Source organism: Podarcis erhardii (assembly GCF_964252035.2).
Source record: "Podarcis erhardii genome assembly, chromosome: 4".
Lineage (NCBI taxonomy): Eukaryota > Metazoa > Chordata > Lepidosauria > Squamata > Lacertidae > Podarcis > Podarcis erhardii.
In genome coordinates, this window is record NC_138508.1 from 55,155,927 (window position 1) to 55,182,636 (window position 26,710).

The 26,710-nt window shown below is 40.4% G+C and overlaps 1 protein-coding gene across 2 annotated transcripts in view; it reads left to right on the forward strand.

Moving 5' to 3' along the window:
• Positions 1-24,471, forward strand: part of DOP1B (DOP1 leucine zipper like protein B) — a 55,290-nt gene extending 30,819 nt beyond the window's left edge. Inside the window, exons 20-36 of one of the 2 annotated variants that reach the window (XM_081859873.1) lie at positions 647-832; positions 1,959-2,084; positions 2,383-2,517; positions 3,167-3,222; positions 5,924-6,028; positions 6,130-6,196; positions 8,283-8,427; positions 11,397-11,479; positions 11,866-11,975; positions 12,675-12,821; positions 13,374-13,435; positions 13,588-13,716; positions 15,832-15,968; positions 17,386-17,441; positions 18,903-19,058; positions 21,001-21,133; positions 23,010-24,471. In XM_081859873.1, the coding sequence (XP_081715999.1) occupies positions 647-832; positions 1,959-2,084; positions 2,383-2,517; positions 3,167-3,222; positions 5,924-6,028; positions 6,130-6,196; positions 8,283-8,427; positions 11,397-11,479; positions 11,866-11,975; positions 12,675-12,821; positions 13,374-13,435; positions 13,588-13,716; positions 15,832-15,968; positions 17,386-17,441; positions 18,903-19,058; positions 21,001-21,133; positions 23,010-23,261 (2,085 nt within the window). In that variant the 3' untranslated portion in view covers positions 23,262-24,471. Of the gene's footprint in view, positions 1-646; positions 833-1,958; positions 2,085-2,382; positions 2,518-3,166; positions 3,223-5,923; positions 6,029-6,129; positions 6,197-8,282; positions 8,428-11,396; positions 11,480-11,865; positions 11,976-12,674; positions 12,827-13,373; positions 13,436-13,587; positions 13,717-15,831; positions 15,969-17,385; positions 17,442-18,902; positions 19,059-21,000; positions 21,134-23,009 lie in introns of those variants that run through there. The other variant, XR_014156120.1, reaches the window with a different exon arrangement.
• The last annotated feature ends 2,239 nt before the right edge of the window (positions 24,472-26,710 follow it).

Consider the following 26,710-nt stretch of genomic DNA (forward strand, 5'->3'; position numbering starts at 1 on the left):
TCTGTATCAATTTCATGTTTTCAAAGATAACTACTTTGAGTTTGTGATTTAAAATGCAGCCGGGGGAACAGCAGGTATTTTAGTTTAAAGTATGTTTATATAGTCTATACCTCAGTATACTATGAGATGTGAAATATGGCCAGACTTTTTTTTAAAAAATTGAAATCCCATATAGGCTTTTCTTTAAAATATCAAGTGAATGTGCACTCGATTTATTAGAGGTGATATTGAAAATCTTTCCTGCCAACACATCTCATTTTCCACTTTATTTTTAAATTGGATTGCAAACCAAGATGGCTATCCATTATCAAGGTAGTAATACTGCTGAAACAAATTCTGATTTGGAACCTTTTTTAAAAAAAAAAAATTATAGGAAGTGGTGGTGTGTAGTGCAATTGTTTGTACCCATATATGTGCACAAACAAGGCTAAGCAAAAAAATTTGAATTAAATTTAAAATGTGGTAAAACAGGGTCTGATTTATAATGTCATTATTGCAAAGAACACCCTTGCTTATTTTTTTATATATTATATTGTTTAGGATTTTGAATGTGTTGCTTCTTTCCTGCATATCTATAGTGTGAGTGACCTCCAGTGTTGGTCATATTTGGATTTAATGGGTTATTTATTTATTTTTGTATTCCCAGTCACTGTGGAATGTTGACCCTATAAACCTAAGAAATGCCAGGAATGCCATTTTGGAAGAGTTTCCTCGTATCATTAACACCATGTCTCTCCTTTGGGGTGTCATAAAAAAGGAAGATTCTCAAAAAAGACCAGCTGACTTCCTTGGAACAAAAGGCTCTTCTTCGGTTTACTTTAAGGCAACGAAAGTACGTAAGCTTTATTAAGCCTGGGTGATCTGTGGGCAGGTGCACCACAGCTGGGAAAACCTAGTCCACATTTTTCTGATAGGAAGTGCTTAGGTTAATAGGCATTTTTGGAAGTGATTGGCAGTGCTTCTGCAGCAAGCCATAGAGATAAAGTTCAGGTGCCTACACCATTGAATATCTGCAGATGTAGTCAACCACTTTAAATACATCTCTGTTTGTCAGAGAGTCACACCAACTACAGAGGAGGCTTTTATCCTTAATCTACATTGCTGGTGTTGACCCAGGATGTGGCACTGTGTAGGATCTGTCATCATAGGGGCTCTGCCTTGTAGGGCCCTGCTGCCCCAATGACAGCACAGGCTATTGACAGGCAGCCACCAGCAATGCCTGGTGTAAGGCCCCCAAATGAGGTGGGGGGGGGAGGGTGGACTAGCCATGGATCCACTGGACAGTAACCAGAGACAGGCCTAATGTAAGCCTCAAACTGGTACCCCACCCACCCACACACACATCCCATCCGCTCTGGCCAATGCGAATGCCAGAGTTTTGGATTTGTACATAAGAAAAGGCTTGCTGGATCACCAAAAGTCCATCAAGTTCAACATCTTGTTCTTGCAGTCACCAGCCAAGTGCCTATGGAAAGCCAGTAAGCAGCATCCAAATGCAACAGCACTCTTACTTGTGCTTCCCAGCAACTGGTAGTCACTGATAGCCTTTTTGATAGTGATAGCTCTCCCACTGTGCTTATCCCCACACCTCCCTTGCTGGGAGTTAGGATTCCTCCCTAAGTAAACAAGCCTTCAGGAAATCGCCTTGGTATAAAGCACATTTTGCATGCACGCAACACAGTTATTGACTGTGTTTTCTCAACAGCGACTGTAATGTTCATTTTCAGAAGCAACTTCCAGGTGCCCCATGGAAAAACTGCTGCATGATAAATTCTTGCTTATAATGAGAAATACATGCACAATGGGAATTTAGAGTCTTTTTTCCCCTAGGATGAGAACAAAAAGTGTGATTTAAAAATAGTGAGCTGCTTATGACATTGTATCAGGGCACCTGTCTGTAGGGAAACAAATTCCATCCAAACCCATTCTAGAAGAAGTGTTTGTTTTCTTTTTTATAGACGTTGAAGAATAAAATCCTTGACTTCTTGAATCCCCTCACTGGGCAGCTTGGGGTGCAACTTATAGCTGCAGTAGCAGCAGTGTGGAGCAGCAAAAAATCTCACAGGCATCAAAACAAAACAAAGGTAAAGGAGGAGAAGAAATCACAAATGTGGTGTGATAAATAGTTCATTCCCCTGCCCAATGATAAGGGAAAACTTCAAAACATCTAGAGGGCACCAGGTTGGCAAAGACTACTTCAAAGCATTTGCCGGACACCCCCCCCCCCCGCACGCATTATGCCTGGTTTCTTGTTTTTCATGTGTCTGAACACCACAGTTTCAGCTCCTGTGCATGCTTGTAGAATAGAACCAGATATTTCTGAAAAGGCATGTTACAAATCAATATCCAAGGGGTGGTCCTTTATGTATGTTTTTGTTTCAGATTCCTCCCGCAGCTAGTGCATCTCAGCTTATACTTGTTGATCTAGTTTGTGCCCTAAATACTCTGAAGACAGACACTATATTGCAGCTTGTAAAAGAAGTTGTAAAGAAACCATCCCAAATCAAAGGTGAAGAGGTAGGTGTTGTTTTTACTCTGTCTATAATCTCTGTTACTCACAAGTTAGGAAGTTTCAATTGCTCACCAGCCTACTATATCAATGTTAAAAAATGGATTATTCATGGTTGTTGTCCCCACACTCCATGGAAAGAAAAGGCTGTAGTTCTGAGAGATATCTTAACCTGATAAATTCCTTAAGTTGATTAGTTCTTTAATGAAGAAGTTAGTGAGAGGATAAAATGAGCTAAAAGGTGGGAATAGACCAGGAGCTCTTGGGTTTTGCCTCATCACTATTTAAAGGATTGTGAGCAGCATACAGAATTGATTAGCATGCAGATTTGGTCAGTCACATAGTAACTTGAGGGTTATCCAAGACGGTAAACAAGAGGGTATATATCTGGGATAGCATGGCTAATTTGGGCTCTCTATTCAAACACCAAGTATCTTTCAAGGAACTGCAGGTGTCCCTGGTTTTTGTAAACAACTTGTAGGAAATTTGAAATTACAGTTTTATTTCTACAAAACCACTACTTAAACAAGTTTACTTAAAAGCAAGTCATCACTGAAATAATTTGTAGATTACAGTATTTTGCCTGTAATATGTTTCAAATTTTCTTTATTGTGTTTTCTTTGGAGTTGGGTAATAGGGTTTTTTCTTTATTTCCAGAAATCTTCTCTAGTGGATATCCCAGTTCTCCAGTTCTGCTATGCTTTCATACAAAGGTAAATGAGCTTATAGGCTGTTATACATTTCTACTTTGTTTTGAATCCAGTAACTACAAACATTAGGTGAGACGCGGGTGGCGCTGTGGTCTAAACCACTGAGCCTTGGGCTTGCTGATCTGAAGGTCGGCGGTTCAAATCTCCACGACGGGGTGAACTCCTGTTGCTTGGTCCCATCTCCTGCCAACCTAGCAGTTTGAAAGCACGTCAAAGTGCAAGTAGATAAATAGGTACTGCTCCAGTGGGAAGGTAAACAGTGTTTCCGTGCACTGCTCTGGTTCGCCAGAAGCAGCTTAGTCATGCTGGCCACATGACCTGGAAGCTTTACACCGGCTCCCGCAGCCAGTAAAGCGAGATGAGCGCCGCAACCCCAGAGTCATCTGCAACTGGACCTAATGGTCAGGGATCCCTTTACCTTTAACTACAAACATTAATGCATTTGCTTTCTATTCTTTCCTCTTTTTTTTAATTGCACAGCATGCTTACAGTGATTTTATTTGGTCCTGATGCTGAGAACTATAGAACTACTTTGTTCAAATAGCATGAGCTACAAATAGCTCCCAAGTGCCCTATTACTGCAGTAAGATATTGTGAGGCATGGTAGCAACTTAATTCATTTTACCAGAGGTAGCAAATGCGTTGCAAAAACAGTAGGAATGATTAACTAACTAATTAACAAGCTAGTCAAAGTGTGCACCTCTACAAGATTTGCTGTGGTTTTCAGTTGAAGGCTCCTGGTCAAAAGTCATCCAAAAATCCAAACTAGAATGAGAAGGGAGCTCCAAAACTGCAAGCTGTAGCATTTAGGAGAGAGGCTCTTTGGTAAGAGGAGGGAAAAGACCATGTAGGTTGAAGAATTGTGAAAAGGACACAAGATCAGGATAGAAAGATAAGGAGTAGCACATCTTTGTTTTCATTATAAAGACTGCTTTCATTTCAGATTATTTCCAACACTGAGGTCATTGGTTCTTTCTGTCTTGTTTCACCTCTGAAGAATATACTATTCATTTAAATGAATACTTAATTTATGATGACAGTCTCCAGCTTTTGGATTGTCTATTCTTTTCATCTTCATTGTAACCTGAGCTGCTTCAGCTTCATTATCATAACTGGGTCATAAATATTGTTGAGGCCAAGAAGAGGAATCTTGACACCATTTGGTACCTGGCTGAGAGAGAGGTTGTAAATCTTTCCCCTCCCTTTGTCATCCTAATTGCCCAGACTAACGGTGTCTACCTCTAAACAGGGAAAATACACTCTTTAAAAGAAAAATAGTAATTCTGTAGTATCCCATATGGTGGGATTTATTAAAACATTTGGGACATTTCAAAACTTAGGCCATCCAGCCCTCTCTCTTAATAAAGTAAAATAAAAGATTAATTTCTCCTGAGGTACAAAGTTCCCAGTTTTGACAGCAAGGCAGTGTCAACCTTCCAACAATAAAACTGTAAAAGAATGACCCCCTGTGTTCAAGAATTTAAGGAACCATAAAAACTCCTTAAACTCCTTAAACTAATAGAACATAAAAGAAGGGAGATTGACTCACTAGAAATTAATAGGACAATGATCAGCATCCTGTTCCCAAAACAATGTTTTTACAAATTTGAAGGGATAAGCCCCAGGTACTAGCAAACAGATGCAGGAAAAAATCACTCAAAACAAAAATACATTGCCTCGCCCAGAAGGATGGCAATGTAACATTCTCCTCTAAAGAAGTAATCTCAGAATTTGTTGAATTGTACTCAAATATATACATCTCACAGAACCTGCCCAAACAGGGAATTAAAAATTTCCTGGCAGGATTGCCCGTGGCAACTTTATTAACAGCAGAGGAACAAGAATACATGGACAGCTTTATTACCCCAGAGGAAATAGAGAGTGTCTTCAAAGACCTAAAACAACACAAAGCCGCTTGCCCAGATGGCTTTACAGCAGAATTCAACAAGAAATTCAAAGAAACCCTGATGCCCCACATGACCAGCCTGTTTAATGACATCATAAAGGGGCCCCTATTCCTAAAACCTGGTCCTCTTCCAAAATAGTCTCTATCTCAAAGCTGTTCAAAGACATCCACAAAGTCAAATCATATTGCCCATGTGATACACAAAAACTTCCCCTAACAATAATGTATCAAATTGAATGTAACTGACCTATATGAAGGACTCAACGTTTTGAAAACGGAGACACTGAATGTACATTTAAATTAAAAAATTGTCCGGTAGCACCTTAGAGACCAACTAAGTTTGTTCTGGGTATAAGCTTTCGTGTGCATGCACACTTCTTTTTTAGGGCCAATGAAACAATTTTTTAAAAAAATTCTTCCCTGAATCATACTTTTATTCTTGATGGTTCAGATTTTATCCATTTTGAAACTGGGTTTTTAATAGGGTACCCAACATAGTGTATAGTTGAAGGCAGTGTTACTTTTGCCATTTTAAATGTCCCAGAAATGTATTCGCTTAGGGATTCTTTTATTTCTCACTTCATCGTGAAGACTCTGAAGTAAGCTAGAGCACTTGTGTATTCACTGCTATCTCAACAAATTACATAAATTGTCTGACAGCAAGAATATGATTAATGGTTAATCTTCAACATGAAACTGAACAAAATAGCCTTTCCTGTAAGCCCCTATCTGATACTTGCAGTGTGCATGGTTTCAGTATTTTTCAGCACTGGAACTGATGGCTTTGTTTTTCCTCAGACTTCCTGTCATAGCCTTGCAGGAGAACTTCCAGTCGTTGTTAGGAGTGTTGAAGGAATCTGTGCAGCTAAATTTGGCACCACCTGGTTATTTCTTGCTTCTCAGGTACGGCAGCAGCAGTTGTTTTTGCACACTACAATTGTAGCACACTCATAATGTACACTAGTAGTGTAATGGTACACTAACTTGGGCTTATTCTTCTGCAGCACTCTGAATGATTTTGTGACTAGAACTCCAAACCAGGAAAACAAGAAGGATCAGAAAGACCTGCAGGTACTCCATAGCATGTTTTCAGTTCATGCATGTAGATCTTGATTTCTCCCTGCTCCCCGATGTAATGCACCAAACTTGACTACTTAATGGAAGATATATGCTTAATAGTCCCAAACCACTAGCTTGTTGTGAAAAACGGGTTCTAAATTCAATCCATATAAATTGACTGCATCAGCAGGGGCTTGCGTTGAAGCAGGTACTAAGACAAAAGGGGAAAACCTTTGTTTTAGCAGGATCCTGCTACCTGTGATGTACAAATTAGGGACTTCAAAGCACTAAGTCACATGATGTCAGCTGACTGGCAGATGGGCAGCCCCATCCACCTGCCAAATTTTACCAAAGAAGCAGAACCATCTGGCCCATGGTTTCAAAACGGTTCTCTTCTGTGAGGCAGAACTGGGGGCTTTGGGGGATGATAAATCAAAGGTCCATACTTACCAGACTTGCTGTAAGTGAGTTTTGCAGTTTTCCATTGGAAGATTCCTGAGCAAAAATAGGGACAACCAAAAACATAATGAAATATTAAACACCATAAGAAAAATCTAGCCTCTCTAAGGCCTCTTAGCAAACAGACAAGCTTGCCCAAGGAAATGCAGAAATCACAGACCTGTTCTCCCCCTCCCCATAACACCAAGTCAGCACACCCTCATGGAAGGTGCTGTTGGGAGAGGGAGGGAAACCAGTGTAAGCTAAAAGATGTAAGAAAACATTTAGAGAGTGCCCCCCCCTTCCCAAAGTCTCTCTCTTCTTTGCGTTTCCCTAATAGAAACCCTCCTTTCATTTCGGATCTCAAACCACATTCTGGTTCTCTCTGGTACCCCTGAGCAATTTCACTTCTCATTAATAATTAGTCCTTCATTAATTTATGACTTGTAGCAAGATACTCGCCTTCTTTGTTTCTTTTCCTTCACTTTCATCCTTAAATATTTCAGCTTTCCTTATCACAACTAAGTCATAAATTGTGCCAAAATCTGGATGAAGAACATTGAAACCAACTGGTTTCTAATTAAGATCTTGCCCATCTGTCTTACATTAATTGCACAAAACAAAAGCTTCTGTCTCTAAAATGGGAATAAAATGTTGATAAAAGTAAAAAGAATCTTATGATGTAACAAGCATCACCAGGGACATGACAACACCACAACTTCAAGAGCCTAGTTCATCTCATTGATCCCTCCCCCCCCCCCAATTTATACCTGGGGTGTTTTCCCTTGAATACTCTTTCCCAGTTTAATTAAACAGAGGCATAGGTAATTCTTAAACGCTGAACAGGAAGCATGGTATTAAAAGGTACCCAAAGATAAAAATGGATGAAAGTAATAAGGTATTTCATTACTGATTAAACAAAGTCTGTTTTTGTTCCAGCACAAACTCAAAAAGATCACAGAGATAAATTATCTTTTTTAATTAGCATAGGGAGTAACCTATTTTTAATTAGCATAGAGAGTAACCAGAATTTGCTCATCTAGGGGTCCCTTTGGTGCTACTATCAGAGAACTTTCAAACACCCATCTTCAAAGGAAGATATAGGGCCCATTGCTGTGTTTATCTCAAGTTTTGTATGGTAAGGATGATACCTGGGCATAATGATCATCATGGCTTCTTGTAATCAAACAGCAAACAGTTCTTACCAAACATTGGTTCATACCATAAGAGGAGCTCTTCCTTCTGTACTTTACCCTTGAAACCAGAAAATAAGTCCAAAAAGAACATAGCCAACATGTAGCTATAGATCTACTATATGTCCAACAGAACTTTTAGGATGGCTTTTTAATAGAAAAATGAAAATTTCATTATTCTAATGGGCCAATAGGCATATCACAAATGCCTTGCAAACTGCACATCACACATTAGCCACACTGAACCTCCAGCAAGAGGTTCAGTATTTGGTGGGGAGGGGGAATGACTCTGTAGCATGTACTGCCTTCACAGAAATCAAATGGAGTAAAGTGATATTTTGGTTTGCCACTTGTCTCCCTTCTCACAATAAAACTTCTCACAAATATTACTTCCGTAAGACAAAATGCCCTGAGTGACGTCTATATGCACGAATCACTCGTCTCTCTTACTCTGCTTTCCCTTTCAGGAGGTAACCCAGAAAATATTGGAAGCCGTCGGGAATGTTGCTGGTTCTTCTCTAGAACAAACTAGCTGGCTGAGCAGGAATCTGGAGGTGAAAGCTCAGCCTCAGGTTGCTTTAGATGAACCTATGGCTGAAGATGATTTCTGCGGTAAGAAAAATGGAGAGAGTTCTATGGGCTAGCTGTTGTTTTATACAAGAATTTTAGTCCCACAGGTCTGCTTAAGGTGGAGGGAAGAAGTAGGATCGGACAATTATAAAACACTGGCCCTATAAGGAATGTTTAGGTTTCACACAATGCTCTTCTACCAGCTTCCATTTTGGAGCACAAATTCATTTACCATATTTTTCGTCCCATAGGACGCTCCGTCCCATAGGACGCACCTAGTTTTTTGTGGGAGGAAATAAAGGGGGGGGATTCCTTTATTTCCCCCCCCCCAAAACCAGGTCGGGGAAACCGAACCAGGTTGAGGAACAGCGGGATGGCGGCGCTGCGCCTCCCTGCTGTCCCCCGAGCTTGTGGGGCTGGCCGATGCCTGCCCGACGCGCGGGGCGCTCTGCTTCAGTGCGCCCTGCCCGCCAGGCGGCAGGCTGCTATCTGCAGAGTGGGGAGCCCTGCGGGGAACTCCTGCAGGGCTCCCCATGCTGCGGATGTCTGCCCGGCGCGAGGGACGCTCTGCTTCAGGGTGCTTCTCGCGCCGGGCGGCAGGCTGCTATCCGCAGCGTGGGGAGCCCTGCGGGGAACTCCTGCAGGGCTCCCCACGCTGCGGATGTCTGCCCGGCGCGAGGGTCGCTCTGCTTCAGGGCGCTCCTTGCGCCGGGCGGCAGGCTGCTATCCGCAGCGTGGGGAGCCCTGCGGGGAACTCCCGCAGGGCTGCCTAGGCTGCGGATGTGTTCCCGAAGTGCCGGGTGCTCTGCTTTCAGCGCGCCCGGCGCTCCGGGAAGCAGGCTGCTATCCGCAACCTAGACAGCCGTGCAGGAACTCCCGCAGGGCTGCCTAGGCTGCGGGTGTCTTCCTGAAGCCTGGAGAGCGAGAGGGGTCGGTGCGCACCGACCCCTCTCGCTCTCCAAGCTTCAGCGAAAGCCTGCATTCACCCCATAGGACGCACCCAGATTTCCCCTTCATTTTTGGAGGGGAAGAAGTGCGTCCTATAGGGCAAAAAATATGGTAGCTGGATAACTGATAATATAGAACTGGAGAGGAGAAACAGCAGAGCTTTTCCATCACATCTGCTGAGACCAGTTGCCTTTAGCTCTTCCCCAGTTGTTCCCTAGAGGCATTCATTCAGTCAAGTTACTTGAACTATTTCCGTCCCACATAGTTACTGTAAGATATGTGATTTTGAGAAGTACAGTGGTACCTCGGGTTACAGACACTTCAGGCTACAGACGCTTCAGGTAATAGACTCTGCTAACCCATAAATAGTACCTCAGGTTAAGAACTTTGCTTCAGGATGAGAACAGAAATCGTGCTCCGGCAATGCAGTGGCAGCTGGAGGCCCCATTAGCTAAAGTGGTGCTTCAGGTTAAGAACAGACCTCCAGAACGAATTAAGTTCTTAACCCGAGGTACTACTGTAATACCTGAGATTTCCTTTCCCCCTCCTCTCTCCCCATTCATTTTTCCATGAGTGTCTCATGCCTTTGGTACTGTGAGCTTGAAGGCAGGGGCTGTCATACTACTAATCTTTGTAAGCCCCTCTGGAACCCTATTTTTGGCTTAAGGTGGGGCAGAGATGCTTCAAATAATGCATTTTCATATCTGTCTGCCCCCTGAGTACTAACCACAGCACACAGACTCTTTAGAAGGTAGATAATAGAAAAAAGGAAACAGTAAAAGTCATTAGGTTAACAAAGCCGGAGAGGTGTGTGTGTGTGACTTTTAAGATAAATTAGTTATAGAATCAGTAGAAGATAAATGGATTGATATTCCCAAGTCAGGTTGAAACACTTTAAGAGGCGAAATCTCCTCAGAATTGTGCAAGCATTTGATGACACAAATATCCAGCAACCTTCTTCCTTCCATTATAGAGCTTCTCTTTTAAATAATTTACTTGATTTATCAGCTACTCTTCAACCAAAATATGTGACTTGCAAAAGTAAAAACATAAAATGGATCACTAAAAGGCCAATATAATTGAGAAGGTTTTCACTTGGTGCCAAAAAGAAAATGGGGATGGCACCGGCAGCTTCCCTTTAAAGGGCATTTTAAACTGCTAAATTCAGGGACTGGCAACACATTGCATTTTGTGTGCATAAATAAAGAGCCCCCAGCAGCTGTTTTTTCCATAAGGAAAAGCAGCTTGGGGTCTTTGTAGTTCTAACTACACATTAAATGCTGATGTGTTTAAGGGGGGGAAGCAAAGCCATGAGGTTGAACTTTAGAGCAGGAAAGCCATTGGGGACCCAGGGGTACTCAATCCTTTATTGTCGGGTTGAAATAAACGACAGACGAGTGACAAGTGTCATATGGGAGGCATCTCCCGAGCATGTCTCGGGAAGTCCCTTTTATTGAATATTACAGCATTGCCACATATGTGCTTGTTGCTGATTGTTTAACACAAATACAATGCAAGGGTTGTATATAGGCATTAATCATCAATAGATTAAAGGTTGGGAAAGGCAACACAGTATTGGACAGGCGTGAAAACCTCCTTATTAAACTATTACTAGTGATTGATATAGCAAGACTTAATCTATTACTAGTGATTAATATATAGCATTCATCCGTAGATGTGGTCAACCAAGCACTAAGAACAGGTGAGGATGCAATGTCTCATGAACTCATGGTGAACTGAACATTCTAGGGTGATGAAGGAATGTCTCAGCTTAAAATGGTTTTGCCAGAGTCATGTGCAGAAGCAAAACTTCCCATCACTTTATTTGCTTTTAATGCCCCACACTGGGTTCTGAATGCTTGTTGCCTTCTGTTTGGTGAAGAACAGGCTGATTTGCTTGTTTTAAAGCATGTGGCTAGGCATTCAGACTAGATAAGTCTTGCCCAATGTCTTCAGAACAACTTTCTAACCAATGGTCTCCCCCCCAAAAAACCACCTCCTACTAATGGAAAATAGTTTAAGGGAGAGTATGAAAGAACAATAAAATGTACCTTCTTCTACAGATACATCAGCAGTACCTTCTTCAATGGTCTCTGCCTCTGCCCCATCAGTGTACAGTGTTCAGGCCCTCTCTATCCTTGCAGAGGTGAGTCCTGATTTCTTTTTACTCTGAGAGGGAAACCGCTCTATAGCCACTATCCTTCCTATATATATGTTCCATAAGTGAAAGCTCTGCATGTTCACTGACCCTCCATTAACAGGCAGAGCTGCTTGAGCATACAGCGTTATGCCAGCCATGGAGGAGGGAAAAGGGGATGGATCAGTTGCATTGCTAATGTTTTGGAAATCTATCTGAAGAAGTGTGCATGCACACGGAAGCTCATACCAATAACAAACTTAGCTGGTCTCTAAGGTGCTACTGGAAGGAATTTTTTTTATTTTGTTTTGAAAATGTGACACTTCACAATTTTCAGGATTACTATGAAATCAGAAGAGCTGTTCTTTTTTAAATGGAGCATTCTTTCTCCATAGGTTCTTGCTTCCCTCCTGGATATGGTTTACCGGAGTGATGAAAAAGAGAAAGCAGTGCCTTTGATCTCGCGTTTGCTGTATTATGTGTTTCCTTACTTACGCAATCACAGGTAAATAATTTTTTCCTTACATCACCTATATGTAACTCATGCAATATACGCACCATACTTGGGGACCTAACTTGGGCAGATTCCTTGCTTCAAGGTCAAAGCTCTTCCAAGACAGTTGTTCTGTAATATACTTCATAGATCTGCCAAGCATTAAGTGATTGCCGCCTACTGCCAAGATAGCACACATGCTTCCTGAGAGTCAAGAGAATAGCAATTGTGACGCTTTTTTCTGATGGTGGGGAAATGGATGCTTGACTGGCATGGAAGTATGTGGGAATTTGGGAGGGTACAATGAGAATTCAGGTTCAACTATGGAAACAGGAACTCCTCTCCAGTTGACAGTCCTGACTTACAAGATATGACTTAGCTTAAGGTTGCTCCTTGAATACAAATTAGCAAAGCAGCAATCTTATTGCCAGAGGTTAGAAATGTCAAAAGAGGAACATAATAATTTATCAGCCATGATCGGGTTCCTCTGCTTGCTGGTGTTACTGACTCCAGATCTGAGCTTAGAAAAGATAACACATCAATTTTCCTTGCAACTAACATAACTTTTTTGTTCAATCAATAAATATTTTATTGAATATCAACAAGATTAAAGTAGAATGTTGCTGTGAAGTCTGTCAGCTTTGGGAGCATGTGAGTGACATACGTATTTGGAAAGTAAGTGATTTGTCTGTTGTGTATGTTTGTTTACAGTGCCTACAATCTTCCTAGCTTTCGTGCTAGTACACAGTTGCTCAGTTCTTTAAGTGGCTATGCTTATACCAAGCGCGCATGGAAGAAAGATGTCTTAGAACTATATATGGATCCAGCTTTCTTCCAGATGGATACTTCATGCATTCAGTAAGGTGTATGACTTGGGCAGTCTTGTTGTTGGCTTCTGAATATACAAATGGATAAACTCCAGTAGATTACAGTGAAGTTGTACTTTTAATTTGGAATCTCTCTAAAGTTGCTAATTTTCCAGTGATTTCATTCAGAAAAACATTGGTCTTTAGAAAAAGAGCAGGTTATCATCATTGTGTTGAGAGAGTATTTTTAATTAAAACTTTGGTTACAATACTTCTACATCTATTCTAATACATTATTTTAAAGTTGTACAAGGCATGGTAAAAAACTAAAGTTGTCCCTCAGGACTGTTTCAATATCAATATGAAATTTTCTAAAGAGAAGTTAGACTGTCATGTGTAGGAAATTGCGATAAACTGTGCAGCTTGGAGTTGTCAGTGTCTGCATTCATCATAAACTAAGCACAAGATTTGCACAATTTTACTGCCAAGCACCTGGTTGACTTTGAAAGAAATGTCATCTTCCTTTGTGCTTGCTTCACACAAGGGCCTAGAGGATTTAAACTTAAATTACACTAAACTTTACTTAATTGTTAAATTTCTTCAGTTGGCGAGCCATTATCGATCATCTTCTGACACATGAGAAAACTATGTTTAAAGATTTGATGAGTAAGTATTTTTTCATAATTATTATCCCATTACTTTTAATAGAAAGTTCAAATCAAGAAGAAAACAACCAATTAAACTTTTTATCAAGGTAGCAGCTGTTTTTATATATAAAAACAACTTGATGTTAATAGCAATTCTGTTCTTGATTACAGCTATGCAGAGCAGTTCTTTAAAACTTTTTCCAAGTTTTGAGCAAAAGGCAATGTTGTTAAAGCGTCAGGCCTTTGCAGTTTTCAGTGGAGAAATTGATCAATATCACCTTTACCTTCCTTTAATACAAGGTGAGTGTTAAAGTTTGCATTGTTCACAGATGTTCAGTAAAAGATGTGAATGGAAAGAAGCATGCATACACATAGGCTCAGTTCATTTAACAACAAACCATTGTGTTACATAAACAATCCACAGACTCATATCCTCCTGCACTTCCTCTTTTACACCAAATCATATGAAATGGAAAGAACTGCAAATCAGGATAAAACAGGTTTGAAATTCTGATTTGGAGGGCAATCACAAAGCATAGTTTGCCAGTTAAAATGCAACAACAAACTATGATCTGCCATGGAGGGGAGGGCATTGGAGCATGCAAGAAGGGAGACGGGGAGGGAGCATGAGCCTGGTGCTTGCTTATGCAAAAGTCAAATTATGATTTGATATTACAGATGAACGGAGCCAAGTGAAGGTTCCAAGTTGGCAGCGAGGTGCATTGCTCACAGAATGAGGGTCTGTTGAGCTTTGACTTTCTCTAAATCTGAGGGATACAAATTCATCTTCTGATTTTAGAGACAGAGCTCTATACCCTTCAGAATAGTCTGACTGGAGTGGAAATTATAAAATAGTCTGACTGGAGTGGAAATTATCTAGATAGGCAATCTCCGGAGGTGGTTCTGGGGGAATAGTCTTCAACCCCTTAGTAAGGGGTCAAGCATGTTTCTCCCTCGTCCCCCATTCTATTTCATATCTGCACGAAACCACTGAGTGAGGTCTTCTGGAGGTTTGGGATGAGCTGTCATCAATAAATCGGTGGCATCCATCTCTTAGTCCCATTTTCATCAAATCTGAGTAAAGCAGTGGAAGTACTAAATCAGTGCTTATAATTTCACTAATACACTGGATAAGGACCAATAAACCCAAGCTCAGTCCAGACAAAACAGAGGTAATATGGATCAGTGATTCTTCTGCTCAAGGGAGAGGTATTTGTCCTATGTTAGATAGCCTTGCACACCCTGGAGGGACAAGCCTGCAGCTTAAGGATGATCCTTGGTCCATCATTAAAGATAAAGGCACAAGTTGCTTCTGGAGCACAAGGTTCCTTCAACCTGCTTAGACTGGTATACTAGCTGTGACCCTAGCCTTGTGGCAAGACCACCTGGGAGAATTTTACCTTTATGATTTCTATATAACCATGTATTCTAATGATGATTTCTATATATCCATGTATCCTAATGATGCTTAAATCACTAAGGCTTCAGTAAGGCTAGAAGTGCCTAAATCTCAGGAATCCAAAGTCTACCTTTGCCCTATTTCTCTCTGCCCTGCTATTGTGCTTGAAGGCAACAATAAATCTGATGTGTTGGCATTTTTCTATAGGCAACCTTCCCCAGACTGTTTCTCATGCTCACGAGATGGAGGGTGAGATGGAGGAACAGGAAAGAGAAGTCTGCCACAGAATGCAGTGTTCTAGCCCAATAACAGATGGGGGGTGTTACTCAGGCTTCAACTGTCAAATAGGTTTCTTTTCCTCTTTATAGCTGAAAATTAGGGTAAAGGGCATCATGATGCACAATATGGAAAAGCAGAAGTATTCTTTACATGGGCATAGGAAGGGCTCTTGCCCTGCTCGTTGGCTTGATTTTGCTGCAATATATGAATATGTAATATCTAATGCTGTTTGTAATCAGGTATATAAACCCAATGCCCAAGGGGCTCTGGGACCCAGGCTCTGGAAAATATTCCACTGGGTCTTTATTGCTCAGCAATAAACTTTGCCTTCTTTTTCGCCACTGCTGTGTCTGTCGATTCTTGGACACATTTTGAGTGGGCAACTGGTATTCCTTATATGCTTGCAACATACCGGCATCAGTTATCCCTGGTAACCTCTATGCTGGAGTCAAATCACACTTGTGGGCTGCCTTCTGAAGACTCTTTTGTATTAGTGCCGAATATGGCTGCCAGGTTACTAACTGGGACTGAGCATTATGATCATATTATGCAGTTTGACATTATTTTGCAACTGTAATTGTTATCCTAGTTCATAAGTGTAATAATTTTCCAATGGGTAAGAAGCTTGATCAGTCCCAGGATGATATAACTAAGCCAGCCAGATACGTTTTAGTGCTCCTGATTCATTACAGTTCAATACAAAAGTGTCTTAAATCTTTTTGTAAATTTTATTCTAGAGCGACTGACTGACAACCTGCGTGTTGGACAGACTTCTGTAGTAGCTGCCCAGATGTTTCTGTTCTTCAGGGTTCTTTTGCTAAGAATTTCCCCTCAGCACCTAACTTCATTATGGCCGATCATGGTGACAGAGCTGGTAAATGGTCCTTAGAAACAAGATGAGACAATAGCCTTCAAAATCTCAGGGGAATCTCTATTCTATAGTCCATACTTGCCCCCCCCCGGTCTTGGCCTTTGGCTTGCAAGCCCATTTGTAGGAAGCCATGGCCACCCACCCTATAGCTGACATCATAAAAAGGGACCCCTGACCATTAGGTCCAGTCGTGGACAACTCAGGTTGCGACGCTCATCTCGCTTTATTGGCCGAGGGAGCCGGCGTACAGCTTCCAGGTCATGTGGCCAGCATGACTAAGCCGCTTCTAGCGAACCAGGGCAGTGCACGGAAACATCGTTTATCTTCCCGCTGCTTATCTACTTGCACTTGACATGCTTTCGAACTGCTAGGTTGGCAGGAGCTGGGACCGAGCAATGGGGGTTCATTCCTTCGCAGGGATTCGAACTGCTGATCTTCTGATTGGCAAGCCCTAGGCTCTGTGGTTTAACCCACAGCGCCACCCACGTCCCTGACATCACACCTGGGATCATATCTGGGGCAAATAAGGATGGGGCTTGGCCTAAAGAGGCTTTGCACACCAAAACCCAGCACTAAGCAAAATGGACCTTCCCACAGATCATTTCATGCTAGAGCAGGTCAATCTACTTAACAGAACTCAATGCTAAGCAGTAAAGAAACATCATTTGAGGCCTTGCCTTCTAGGAAGGTGCCTTATTTTAGCGGAATCATAATAAATTCCTGTAAAGGTAGCTCTCTAGACTGCCAGACTTGTAGACTCTAGGCCTTGAGGGGGAAATGGAGTAGCCCAGTTAATCACCAGTTCCTGATCAAGAGTAAAGTAAACAGTTATTTGTTGAAGAATAAGAGTAACATTGCAGAAAAGAAAATTTATAGTGTAACATTTTACAATATCAGCTGATTTTCAATCTGAAAGCCGAAATTCTCACCAGGATTGAAACCTAAAGATAAGACCCTAATCCAAGTCCAAATGTAGCACCAAATTTATAGCTCCAAAAGCCAGCCCTCAGAGGGTGGTTCCCATTATATATATATATATGTCATTTCCATTATATCTTGCACTTCTCTTTCTTCTTACTTTAGCCAAACAATCCTAAATAGAATGGCTGAGGAAGCCATTTTGCAATAACGCACTAGCAAGCAGATTAAAGAAGTTGATCATCTCACTATTGAAAAAGTTAAAAGGAATGACCCACATGAACAGACCTATAGCACTTTTATCTGGGGACAGATAAAAATCCAGCGCACCAGGCCAAAAGGTTTTCCCACCGCTGGTGTAACTAACAGGAAATTTCAGTAAACTGTTGACAGTTGAGCCTTGAGATAGTTCCTATATGCATAATGTAATGTAAAGCTGAGTTAATATGGAATTGTATATATTAATACCTTGTTGATTTCTTCTTTCAATTTTGCTACCCAGATTCAAGCATTTATACAGCTAGAGGAAGATTTAGCTGAAGAGGAGGAACCAGCAAAGTAAGAATTTTTTTCTGTACATAATAAACAGATGATCCTTGGTGAGACCATTCAATGTGGCAGTTGTAGTTTCTTGCGACCTTGTGACCTGTTTCATAAGTCTGCTTCCTTTGGGAAAGAGCCATAGCTCACTGGTAGAGTGCTTGCTGTCCTAGCAGAAGTTGTCTGGTTCAGTCCCTAGCATCTCCATTTAGAAGGATCAGATAGCAAATAATTGGGGATGCCACTTTCAGCCTCAATAAGCAATACTGGGCTCGATGGATTGTTAGTCTGACCCTGATATGAGGTAATTTCTTGTGTTCCCAGCTTTGCACAAATAAAATAGGATGAGGATCATTGTAGGGAAGACAATGGGCTGGTCCACGCGTGTATTTATATATATTTTTCCCTCAACATCTGATAACTCAGCACCTGATGACAGCTGACAGGTGTGGCCAGACTAAATTGAAAAAGAAATGTACTTGAAATAACTTTGAAAGTTCGGTCTGTGTTACTAGACTGTGGTGGCTCATTCACAAATGCAGATCATAGTTTTTATATTGCAGTCACTTCAGGGAATGAACATTTGTCTCAAACCAGGCCAGTAATTTTAAGGGAGGAAAAGTGAAGCCAAAGCTTGCAGATACACAAATGATTTGGTAGTGGAATAGCTCCTTATTCGGAAGTTGTATTTCTGAAAGCTGAAAAGTAAGATATGTGGGATAGAATAGTGATGTGCCCCTTTTTTGCTGGATGGGTTGGAATATTTGATAAAAGATCAAATTTCACATCATCAGAAATTTGAATGCTATAATGAATACTACTACTGCCGATAAATTGTTCTAGCTTAGCAGTTTATTTCAATACCAACTATTTGGTACTGAAAGACCATAGTGGACCTTTCCCTGTGGAGCATAACCTCTGGGGGCTCGATAACCACCTTCCAAAGTCTTTTCAGATGTAGCACATTTGTGTCATAAATAGCATTTCTAATAGCTGCTACCTTGCAGAAGCAAGCTGCAGGTTACACACAAAGTCCCATCTCTCTCATTTTCCTTTTATGAAAAACAACTGTGATTTTGAGTAGGGTGCTCTTTGGCCTTTTCCCAGCTTGCCATTTTCCCCTTTAAAATCACCTCCCGCCTTTTTCCCATAAGTGGGCATCAGATCTATATGTATGTACCTGTTAGGCAGGGCTTCACCCAAGATATGGTAAGAAAGCACATGAAGCCACCAACTTGCTGAAGTTAAAACAGGTTTCTGGTACGTGGCTGGATGGGAGACCTCCTAGAAAAACCCCAGGGTCTCCCTGAGGTACATGATGGAAGAAAGGTGGGATATAACTGCAAGGATATAAATGTGTAAGTCATTTTTGGTTTGCCTCTTATTCAGCATTTACCTTTTCTTTAAAAATCCAAGAGTAAATATAGCTAGCTCTGTATGTGTTTCAATCCTTAATTTTCATATTTATGAATTTCGCAGGCACAACAGTAAAATAAGTAAACAGAAAACATCAGAGGGCAATGGCCCATTGCTTGGTGACATACAGCAGAATGAGCTTTCCTTGTATTTATCAGCCTGCAAATTCTTGGACACTGCACTTTCTTTCCCACCTGACAAGATGCAATTGTTTCAGATGTAAGCATGCTTATTTTTATTCCTATGACAGTCAGATAGCACAGCATGTTGAGACACGAGAGCATGTGAAGGTCATCAGGTAGCCCTTGTACATCCCTTTACTGCATTTCCCCCCTGGCCTTTTTTCTGTTTGTGAGCCATCCATACGCAGGGAGGCCAGATTGTATCCTGCTTTCCTAGTGTCCCATTGCCACCTGGAGACTTTCAATTCATAAGTAGAAAATGTGGTGGGTGCCTTTTTGCCTTCGTGGTGTGATAGTTTAGTTTATGGTGCTGCAATAAGAATAGGCATCCCACTACTGTCCTCTGCACAGTTCACTGCCAAACCTATATTAGTTGCTCCCACCCTGATGGCATGACGGGAGATGGTGCTGTCCATTGGTCATGTGTGCTGAACCGAAACGAGTTGAATGATTGTGCCCAATAACCTGTTAGATGATTGTGTGCTGTCAGAAATTCAGCAAAGTGATTCAATTTCCCACAGCAGCCAAAGTGTAACAGAGGTTGTTTCACTTAATAAATACAAAACACACTATACACAGTTGCTTCAAGAAGGCTTCTCTCTCTGAGCCCAGAGAAGGTTTTCAGCTTTCAGAGTTCTTGCTTAAAGTTCTCAGCAAGTCCAAGGCCACCAAACTCCTGCAACTTCAGTCTTCTGTCTCTTCTCCACAATTTTTCTCCATGCAGAATGCTTCTGATATAGGCAAGAACTACATGCTAAGGCTGCACAGCACAAAGACTAAGACAGTCACAAGTTGTCTGTAGCTGCATCCTGGTGGAAAACAACACATTTTTTTACCAACTTATGGAGGATTAACTCATTCCTTAACCAGGAATAGGTTTTCACCACAGTGGAATCGACATTTACACTTGTCACATATAAGGACTGTATAGAGAACTCCACAATTTTCTACATGAGAAGGGCTTCCCAGAATAAAATTGTTTTCTTAAGTGAAAGGCCCATAAAGAACAGTGGTGAACTGGCATAACTTCATTGACAACGTTTTCCCATAGAATATGGGGGGGGGGCTAACCTTTTTCAAGCTGTGGGCTGTGTTGACGGTCATCCACCCATCTGAGAACCATGGGTCAGTGGCAAACCTGGCCAATGCAAGTGTGGGAATGTGCACACATGCATACTACAGAACACATGGACCCTCACCAGACATGCAGTCACACAGTTCATGCTCACTTTCTCATATGTGCACTCACACAAACACACATTATCAGCATTCCCAGCCCTTCCTCCCAGAGCACTCATGTGGCTGCAAACACTGCCTTTTACTGTGCACAAAAGGATCTGTGCAAAGTAAAAAGGTAGCATATCCCATCCATTGCTGGGATGAGGGGAAATACTGCATTTTACTCTTGAAAGAGCAGCCAGAGGGATCTTTTTTCCTGAGATCAAGAGATAAAGTACTCTGGCTGGTCTGTAGAGATTGCCGTCTAAAGATCAGGGAGAATACTTTATCTCAATCAAATCAGCAGATAAGCCTGTAGGGGCAGACAGGTCATTTCCCATAGCTGGGCAGCTGCATCTAGGCTGCAGGTTAAGCACTCTTGCAGAAAACAAATGAGGCCTGCTACATCAAAGTAACTACTGCAGTCTCAAACTAGATTTTGCACATTGGTGCTTCATTTCAGTGTTTGAAACCAATCGAAACATTAGTGTTGTCCTTGTAGTACAATAGAATTTCTGAAAAGCATATAAAAATGACAAGCATATCTGGATGAATGTGGAGCAAATGTCAGTATATAGGTTCTGCTCTGCCAAATGACAATCAGGAAAAGAGGGAGCTGAGCTACCATCATTCTCCTTAAATAAAGCTGCTTGTTGACAATAGTTGGGCAAGAATGTTTATTCTTTTCTTTCTTAGCAAATGTTCTCAAAATAGTTTCCTCCTGTGTATGCTTCCTGATATCAAAATGCTTTTGTTTCCAGGTACAGGTGGGCCTTTGTTCCAGAGGTGGACACACAGGCTTACAGCATGACATCCTCAGATCTAATGGAAAATCATCAGGAATGCAAACCACATATTGTTAGAATTGTGGACTTAATAAAGCGGAAATATGGGGTAAAGTCTAAATTTCAGTTGGTTTTCATAGTTCTAATGATTTCATAGTTTGTTTAGAAGGATTACCTAGCTACATTTACATATATGTCCTGACTGTCCAGATTATATTTTTATAGAGTATATTTGTATCATGCTTCTTCCTTGACAACAATATAAATAAGCCTTCCAAGTCAGAATAGTGGCCTAGCATGTGGTGCAACTAGCACAATCCATGCCCAAGCATTGTAAAAAAAGGGCAGTACAGTCGTACCTTGGAAGTTGAATGGAATCCGTTCCGGAAGTCCATTTGATTTCCAAAATGTTCAGAAACCAAAGCGCAGCTTCTGATTGGCTGCAGGAAGCTCCTTCAGCCAATTGTGGTTTTTTTAAATAATTTTTTTTATTAATTTTCTATTTTTACAATCCAATAGGCCACATTAATACAATTCCAAATTATAATATAATCCAAATAAAATAACCAATTATTCCATACCAAAGCGCATAACTTTGTGTGGCTTCCCATGCTCTGAGGTTCGGGCCATAATGATCTAATGACCTGCAATAGAACTTAGTCCAAATAATACAATTCTTGTGTTAATCCTTCTTTTATTTTGTCAGTCACTGATCCAACAACTTTCTTTCGCCTTTAAATAGTCCATCTGTTAATTTAGCAAGAGGGTTAATCCTGTGTTATTCTGTGTAGAATATTTTCTGAGCTTCTTCTTACTTCTTCCTGTTGTCATCCAAAAGTCTTAGCAACTCTCTGTTGGTTTCGTTTCTGCACACAAGGGTAATTTTCAGTGCATCACTCCAAGACAAAGAAGTCTGGCATCCCGCCATTAACCCCGGGCAGATATCCAAGATTTTGTACTGTGATCTCATTCCAACCGTTAATGAGCAGATTCTTCCCAAAACCCTGATAAATCTAGTCTGGAATTCTTTTTATCTTTCCAATTAGGGTCATTGCCAAATCCTAATCAAGATTCTACACAGTTCCATCCTTTAGTTAACCCATAGAAATAATCAAACGGTCTTTGAATCCGGCTTGCATTTTCAAATCATTTATCATTTCGGGGGAGATTTGCCGAATAAAACAGCAAGTATAAAATATACCGAGAGAGTAAAAAATAGAGGCTCACACACACCCCCACATACCATTCCAATTGCGATAGAAGTCCTTCGCCAGATCGAAACCTTAGCCCTCAAGACAACCTGCCAACTGAATCAGTCTCTCTCTCCCCTAATTCAGAGCATGCCTGTTTATTAAGTCCAAATATCACCTTAACAGGAGTACTTCCACTCATGGCGTTGGCTTTGGAGAGTTGTTGATTATGCGCGGTGCATAACACCCAGCGCCCCCTGCCCCCTGCATTCCTTCGGAACGGGTGGGAAGTATTGGAGGATCTGCAGGTGAAGCTAGCCTCCCCCGGCCCTGGGGGAGTTTTGTGAGTATAATTACTCCCATATCATCCTCAATTAGCCACGCGAAGTGACTCCGCTGGCATGGGCACAACTGATCGCCATGGTGGTCCGCGCCAGAAGCTGCTTTTTTGCTCCTTCAGCCAATTGGAAGCTGCAGAAGTCCCACCAGACGTTCGGCTTCCAAAAATAGTTCGCAAACCGGAACAGTCACTTCCAGGTTTGCGGCGTTCAGGAGCCAAAATGTTTGAGAACTAAGCTGTTCGAAAACCAAGGTACGACTGTAATCTAAAAAAGGAAAGCGGTTGGAATTGAAAAACCTGTTATCTAAGCTTTGGTAAAATAAACTAATTGTACAATGTTAAAAACTGCTGAATTAAAATTAAAATCCCAGTATTCAATACATGTTTCAGTTTATATACTAAACAAAATTCCTGTAAATGTGTATTTGCAACTTTAATTTTTTATGTTCTTACAGGATCAAACTACCAATGAGAGAGCAACAAAGCACTATAGCTTCCCTCTTTTGGACCTTCGTTCTATCTCGAGCATCACACAGTTAATGCCATTCTTCAGGATACTAAGCTGTGCTTTTAAAACTGAAAGCAGCAAGGCACTGAATAGCTCAAAGGATTTCAAACTGGACTATCCAACTGGCAGTGGAACAAGGACACTGAAATTACTGGAAGAGTGTGTGGAGCATGACTTTATAGAAAATATGGAAAGTTAATATGCTTTAAAGTACTTGTATTATATAAAGGTTGTAATTGTCACTCAGTTTCAATTGTATTGAAAAAATGTAAATATGAGAATGAAACATTTTAATGTTGACAGATTTTACTTCAGTTTGTTTTTTCCTACTGATGTAATCTTTCACCTGTTCTATGTCTTGTTGATAAGTGGCATGTTGCCTCAGGTTTTGTGGAAGCAAATTAGCATTATAAATGTGCACATGTCTTAAGATGATTTTTGTTTCTTTGTTTTACTTCCAAAGTAAAACAAACATACTTTAGTTCCTCATGCAATGAAGGCAATAGATAGCAAATCAATCTGAACAAGACTATAATTCATAGGAAATTTTAAAGACAGGATCAAGATATAAACATAGAATATTTATAACAGGCTTGTTGGCAGATGGGAACACTCTTCTGAAGTTATTTTAGTCCTGCCTCTGAACATCTCTGTAGTAAGCAGATGCAAACAAAATAGCATGCTGTACGAATATCTTTTAACAAATATTTTCTAACAAAATATCTGTGATCCTTCTGCCGTAGCCTTTACAGCCTAAGCCTACAAGCATATGCAGTAGGCCTTGCTGATCTTAATGGAAATTGCTTTTTGGTAACGATTCATAAGATTTTAGGTTACAAGGGATATGTTTGCATAGGATATATACAACTAAGAAGGAAAAAATAAATTATTGGAAATTTATTTGACTGGTTTTAAAGTCATTATAGTCTTCTGTAGTTTGCTGAGTCATTGCTGAATTATGTTTAGGCCTAGAAAAACATTTTTTAAAAATCAGGAAAATCTCTTTTTTTAAATTACGAAAGAGAAAAACATTAAAAATTGTGTGCATAGGGACTGCACAATTCTTGAAAGGCATGTATATATAATAAAATGTAGTATTAGAGGTACTTAATTTTCTAAGCAAATACTTTACAGTGCTGCACAAAAACATCTGTGCAGATAAATATTTCCTCTTTTAAAGTGTTGCAAAAGACTGGAAACATCTGCTTTTGTTGTGATTTACGGTAGTTTGAGGGAGAAGGTTTTGGTTCTGCCATCTTTCTGACAGAGCATTTGTAATGCACAAGCAGACTAGGATTTGTGGAGGGTATTGGCTAGATGGGTGTCATGCTAGCTTCAACTGGAAAAAGTGTTAAAACAAGAAGTCTAGATAAACAGAATTGCTAGCCTGTTCTTTAAATGTATTGGATATTATGTAGCCTGAACCTTGTCCTGCCAGGGAATCGTTCGCCCGCGTCCCCAGTACCGAAGAGAGAGCAAAAAGCACCAGGAAAGATTCTTCTTTGGAGAAAAGAGTTTATTGCAATCTGTGCACAGAGTCAACCAGCAGAATAGCTTCTGAAAAACTGGCTGCCCCGCAATACACTTCAGCAAACTTTCTTATACTTTCTGAACATTCTCCCCCCTCCCATACCTTCCCCAAACTTCCCCAATCAGCTGGCAAATGTTCAACTTATTCCCTTATATGGCACATCTATATTGCTTGCTAAACATTCCATCTCCCTCATACATGTCTTTCTGCTGGCTAAGCACTCCCCCTCCCCTTTTGCTTGTACGTGTCTTTCTTATCTTTGCATTATTAAGGCAAGAAGCGCAAGGCAGGAAACGGCCTCCTCAGCAGGCCTGGTTAGGTTTGCAAACAGCTGCAGTTTCTTGCTAGCTGGCAAGGCAGGAAATGGACTCTTGACCTGCCAGACAGATTTAGCAAACAGACACTGTGGCTGTGTGCTAACTGTCTGACCACAATTGCAGAAGCAGGATTAGCAGGATTAGCACAGAAATTTACTGCAGATAATATGGAGAGCAAAATTCCTTCTCAGGTACAAGGTACAGAGAATATTGTGAGTAACCCTTCCCATCTCCCTTCAATTATGCTTTCCTATTTTTATAACTGTTGATGTAAATAATACTATTTCTTTAGCATGTATTTCCTTTCCCCCACAATATTGATATATCTAGCACCTTCACTTCCAAAAAAAAAAAAGACTGGGCAGAATCCAGCCAAACCTGAGCACTTTTATTTCCCATTTCCTTCAGTAGGAATTTTTTAAATCTATTTAAATCTCTCCACTGAAATCAATGGGGCTTAAAAGTCCTTGGATAGGGATGAATTGTGCCGCACGTGTTTTTGTTTTGGTTTTTTTGTGTGTGTGTGTGTGCAATATTTTTGTGGAACACTTGGATTTGAATAATTAAAGCCAAGAGGTGTTTTCCTTTTTCCTTTTTTATTTCAGTGTTGTCACTTTTTAGAAAACTGCCCACCAGTACCAAAAACACGTGGTGTATAGTACAAAGGTTTCTGACAACATTCTTTCAACATTTTATATAGTAGACTATTTGTGTGTTCTTATCTACCGGCCAATTAATAATGGGGTTTCGGAATTCATTTTGATACTAAATAAAATGCTGATACATGCATTACATGCTTTATTGTAATTATGTTAAAGGGACTAAAATAAGCCTTTGCTTGTTTATATTTTTGGTAAAGTGATGATGAAATTATGCTTCTAAGCTAAACCCTCATTATGAATGTGAAATTAAATTCATCTGAATGTAAATTAATTTCATAAGTTGCTTTATCAAAGGTATGAAGGTGGTGTATCCATTTTAAAGCATACCTTGCCGCTCCAATATTACGCGTTCATTGGAATTTTAAAACAATTTCAAAACTTTAAGCAAATGTTGCCAACACTCAGGGAAACAGAAAAGTCTTCATTTGCAACATTAGTTGTATGACAAGGAACTCTCTGTGTATTCCATTCTTTCTTGTCCTATTTCTAGTACTGTGAAGTGCAGCTAATCTCAGATATTTCACAATACAGTTCACACCATTTTCAACCCACAGAAGTAGGTAGATACTTGGCATTTAATTAGTAACTTGCTGTACCAATCAAGATTACATCTCTCACTAAGCTTTCTTCTACTTTCATTCTTCTTTGAAACCATATTTGAAACCATCCCTTTCTTTGAAACCATCTGAGGACTATCCTATTTATCAGTTCATGCCATTTAAACATTTTCTTAATTTTCTACAAAATTACATCAACCTGTCTACTAGAAGTGTTGTTGCTTGATGTCTACTAAATATCACATACTGAAGGTTCACATTCAATGTAACAAACAGCATCCTGCCTTTGTTTCTTCAGGGCCAGTTTCCCACATCTTGTTGTGCAAAAATAATTCCATTTTGGGAATAGGAATAACAACACGGAGTTAGATTTGTGATTCTCTGGTCCACTATAATGTTTCTGGGTTACTATTCATAACTTACAGCTGCATTAGTTAAATTGATTTAAATATTTGTATTTGCTAATTTGGGGAATAATTTCTCATATTGCTACTGACATTTGTTTTCCTACTACTGATATAAAATATAAAGAAAATGCAAATTTGATTGTTGCTTTAATGGATATTACTACTTTAAAATTA